This window comes from Ursus americanus, chromosome 5 (assembly GCF_024610735.1).
Source record: "Ursus americanus isolate L20-20 chromosome 5, mUrsAme1.1.p, whole genome shotgun sequence".
NCBI classification, from domain to species: domain Eukaryota; kingdom Metazoa; phylum Chordata; class Mammalia; order Carnivora; family Ursidae; genus Ursus; species Ursus americanus.
Window position 1 is genome coordinate 80,460,445 of NC_142131.1, and position 5,190 is coordinate 80,465,634.

A 5,190-nucleotide genomic window follows, 5' to 3' on the forward strand; every position below is an offset into this window, starting at 1 on the left:
AAAGGAAGTCCTATGAGAGAAGTATATAGACATCTAAGACACTATCAAAAAAATTAGAAAAATCCCAAATACACAAGCTAACCTTACCCTTAAAAGACCTGGAGAAAGAACAGCAAATAAGACCTAAGCCAAACAAGAAAAGAGAAATCATAAAGATTAGAGCAGAAATCATTGAAATAGAAACCAGAAAAGCAATAGAATGGATCAACAAAACTAGAAGTTTGTTCTTTGAAAGAATTAATAAGATTGATTAACCTCTAACCAGACTTGTCCAAGAGAAAATGGAAAGGATCCAAATCAATAAAATCCTGAATGAAAGGGGAGAGATAACAACTAACACCAAGGAAAGAGAAACAATTATTAGAAATTATAACCAGCAATTATATGTCAAAAATTAAGCTATCTGGAAGAGATGGGTGCATTCCTGGACACTTGTAAACTACCAAGCCTGAAAGAGGAAGAAATAGACAATCTGAACAGACCAATAACCATCAAGGAAATTTAAGCAGTCATCAAAAACCTCTAAAAAAATGAGTCCTGGGCCAGGTGGCTTCCCAGGGGAATTTTACCAAACACTTAAAGCAGAAATCATACCTATTCTACTGAAGTTGTTTCCAAAAAAATGAATGGAAGGAAAACTTCCAAACTCATTCTATGAGGCCTGCATTACCCTGATCCCAAAACCATATAAGAGCATCAACATAAAGGAGAATTACAGACCAATATCCCTGATGCACATGAATGCCCAAATCCTCAACAAGACAGTAGCCAATAAAATCTAGCAGTAGATTAAAAGGATTATCCATCACAACCAGGTGGGTTTTATTCCTGGGATGCAAGAGTCTCAATCTTCACAAGTCAAGCAATGTGATAGAGCACATTAATAAAGAAGACACCATATGGTCCTTTCCATTGATGCAGAAAATTGTTTGAGAAATACAGACAGCGTCTTTTCCTGATCAAAACTCTCCACAGTGGAGGGATAGAGGGAGCATTCCTCAATATCATAAAAAGCCATTTACGAAAGGCCCACCATGAAAATCATTCTCAATGGGGAAAAGCTAATATCTTTCCCTTAAGAATAGGAACAACACAGGGATGTCCACTCTCAACACTATTGTTCAACACAGTAGTAGAAGTCCTAGACACAGGAATGACAGAAGAAAAAGAAATGAATGGCATTCAAATTGGCAAAGAAGAAGTAAAACTCTCTTCCCAGATTATATGATACTTTATGTGGAAAACCTGAGAGACTCTACCCCCAAATTACTGGGACTCATACAGAAATTCAGCAATGTGACAGAATACAAAATAAATGCACTGAAATGAGTTGCCTTTTTATACATGAAAACATGCCTGAAGAATGAGAAATTAAAGAATTAATCCCATTTACAATTATACCAAAAAGGAAAAGATACATAAGAATAACCCTAACCAAAGAGGTAAAGGATCTGTACTCTAGAAACTACTGAACACTTATGAAAGAAATAGAGGAAGACACAAAGATTTGGAAAAATATTCTATTCTCATGGATTGGAAAAATAAATATCATGAAATTGTCTATGCTGCCCAGAGAAATCTACACATTCAATGCAATCCCTATCAAAATACCATTGACTTTTCTCACAGAGCTGGCACAAACAATCCTAAAATTTGTATGAACCAGAAAAGTTCCTGAATTGCCAGAAGAAAGTTGAAAAAGGAAACGAAAGCTGGGGGTATCACAATGCCTGACTTCAAGCTATATTACAAAAGTGTGATCAACAAGACAGCATGATATTGGCAAAAAAGAGACACATAGATCAATGGAACAGAATAGAGATCCCAGAAATGGAACTTCAACTCTATGGTCAACTAATCTTTGACAAAGCAGGAAAGAATATTCAATCAAAAGAAGAGAGTCTCTTCAATAAATGGTGATGGGAATATTGGACAGTCACATGCAGAAGAATGAATCTGGACTATTTTCTTACACCATACACAAAGATAAACTCAAAGTGGATGAAAGACTTCAATGTGAGACAGGAATCCATCAACATCCTAGAGGAGAATTTGGGCAGTAATCTCTTCAACATTAGCCACAGTGACTTGTTTCAAGATACTTCCCTAAAGGCAAGGGAAACAAAAGGAATGAATTATTGGGATTTCATCAACTTAAAACCTTCTGCACAGCAAAGGAACCAGTCAACAAAACTAAGAGGTAACACATAAAATGGGAGGAGAGATTTGTAAATGACATTATGGATAAAAGACTAGTATCCAAGTTCTCTAAGGAACTTCTCTAACTCAACAGCCCCAAAACAGATAATCCTATCAAAAATGCACAGAAAACATGAACAAACACTTCTTCAAAGAAAACACAGAAATGGCTGACAGACACATGAAAATATGTTCAATGTCACTAGCTTTCAGGGAAATACAAATCAAAACCACAATGAGATACCACCTTAACCTAGTTAGAATGGGCAAAATTAACAAGAGAGGAGACAACAAATGTTGTTGAGATTGTGGAGAAAGGGGAACTCTCCTACCCTGATAGTGGGAATGCAAGGTGCTACAGCCTCTCTGGAAAACAGTATGGAGGTTGCTGAAGATGTTAAAAATACAGCTACTTTACATTTGAGCAATTGAACTGCTATGTATTTACCCGAAAGATACAGATGTAGGAAAAAGAAGAGGCATATTCGCCACAATGTTCATAGCAGCAATGTCTGTAATAGCTAAACTGTGGAAGGAACCGAGATGCCCTTCAACAGATGAATGGATAGGGAAGACTTGGCTCATATATACAAGGTAAGATTACTCAGCCATCAGAAAGGATGAATACCCGCCATTTGCATCGACATGGATGGAACTGTAGGGGATTATGCTACGTGAAATAAGTAGAGCAGAGAAAGACAATGATCATATGGTTTCACTCATATGCATAACATAAGGAATAGTACAGAAGACCAAAGCAGAAGGGAGGTGAAACTGAATGAAAAGAAACCAGAGAGGAGACAAACCATGAAATACTCTGGACTCCTGGAAAGAAACTGAAGATTACAGAATTTAGGGGTTGGGGAATGGCATAACAAGGTGATGGATATTACGGAGGGTGCCCGTGGTGATGGTCACTGCGTGTTATACACAACTAAGGAACTGTTGAGCACTACATCAAAAACTAACGCTGTATTATATGTTGCCCAACTGAGCATAATAAAAAAATAAATATATAAGAACAAAGGAGAAACAAAAACAAAACAACCAAAAAAAAAAAAGAAAAATATTCTTCAAAAGTTAACCAAAAATAATATTTCCCCCCTAGCACATATTCTAATACTTTTTACATGTCAAAAACTGCTAACATAGTATAATAAAAAAAAAAACCTGCATTATATATGTACGATTGTTTTAAACAAAATGTCATGTGAAATCATAGGAATAAAGAATAAGTCACAAATTATTCTTCTGAACAAAAACTGCTGTTTTGTAAAATAATGATTCAATGACTCTCTCATTTAGAGTATGAGAACATCATGATTTTTGACATCCTTTTGTTGTTGTTCAATAGGTCGTTTTTCATTTGTGTATCCCTTTCTTCAACAGTCTTTGCAGAGCATCCTTCACTTCTTTGTTCCTTAGGGTGTAGATGAGAGGGTTCAATAATGGTGTGACCAAAGTATAGAAGAAAGTGAAGGCCTTGCCATAATTTGAAGCAAAGTCATTCTTAGGGTCTGTGTAAACTATGGCCACTGTCCCATAAAACATGAAGACCACAGTAAGGTGGGAAGAACAGGTGGCAATGGCTTTTTTCCTTCCCTCCTCTGACTGGAATTTCCCCAAGGCTTGAGCTATGTAGGCATAAGAAGTCAGGATCATTCCCACTGGCATGATGGTGAAAAGGTAAGCAGAGATGGTAATTTGCCACTCAATGGCAGAGGTTTCTCCACATGCCAGGCGTAGGAAGGTGGGCACTTCACAAAGAAAATCATCCAGGTGGTGGTGAGTGCAAACAGGAAGCTGGAATGTGATGGGAGATTGGATTACAGATTCCATCAGGCCAGACAGCCAGGCTATTATCACCAGTTTCCAACAGAACCGATGATGCATGATGATGGTATAGCGCAGGGGCTGGCAAATAGCAACATAGCGGTCAAAGGCCATCACCACCAACATGATACCTTCTGTTGCACCAAGACAGAGCAACACAGCAAGTTGAATGACACAGCCTGTGTAGGTGATGCTCTTGTCTGGCCCCCACAAATTAGACAACATCTGAGGCACAGCAGTTGTAGTGAAGCAGAGATCCAAGAAGGAAAGATTGCTAAGAAAGAAGTACATGGGAGTGTAGAGACGAGGATCCACACAAGAGAGCAAGATAATGGTTGAGTTGGAGAGGATGATCATGGTGTACAAAATGATCACTATCCAGAAAAGAATAATTTCTAGGTGGGGCCATTTAGTGAAGCCGAGAAGGATGAAGCCAACTTGGAAACTGTTGTTTGTCATTGCTATTGCTTTTGACATTGGGGTTTGGACATAATTGTCAGTTAGATTTTTTGAATGAATTTCACAGAAAGGCTATAGTACAACCATTATTACTTTCCCAGGTGGTCTTGGGACATGGAACGTTTGGATAATTTTCCTTGTATCATAGTGGTGGTATACAATCTCTCCTCCATACATTTGTGGTTTTTATACCAAAGTGGTGTTAATAAGACTCTGATGAGGAAAATAAAAACAAGATAAATGTAGCTAAAATTAAATCTCCTTACAACTTAGATCCCACTGGTAAATACCTAAACCATGCGGAGTGGGACACTCCAATGAACTCATGGCTGCTTTAATGTTGATGTTTCATCGGAGACTAAAGATAAGTTTGCTACTTATCTTAACAATAGCCAGACCTCCAAGATCCTGTAGACTTCAGCGTACAGAAATCCATAGAAACTTGCATGATCTCTACCTCCACTCCCTCCACAAACTTAAAAATATGTAATTATTCACTCCTCACAATGGCAAGTGCGGCTCTTTCTGCCCAAGGGTCCTGTCACCTTTTCCAGTATACGACATCTCAAGAATTCTTTCTTGACCATTGCACTCGATGGGCCCCCATCAATATTACCCTGGGGATTCTTCTCTGGGATGTAATCACAGCATTCCCAATGAATACCCTTATGCAATTAACATAGATCATATTCATGTTCT

At 38.0% G+C, this 5,190-nt stretch overlaps 1 protein-coding gene across 1 annotated transcript; it reads right to left on the reverse strand.

Moving 5' to 3' along the window:
* Positions 1–3,561: 3,561 nt before the first annotated feature.
* LOC123780251 (olfactory receptor 2C1-like) lies at positions 3,562–4,578 on the reverse strand. The gene has a single exon (XM_045779065.2). The coding sequence runs from the start codon at positions 4,507–4,509 to the stop codon at positions 3,562–3,564; it is 948 nt and encodes a 315-aa protein (XP_045635021.2). The 5' UTR covers positions 4,510–4,578.
* Between the last annotated feature and the right edge of the window lie 612 nt (positions 4,579–5,190).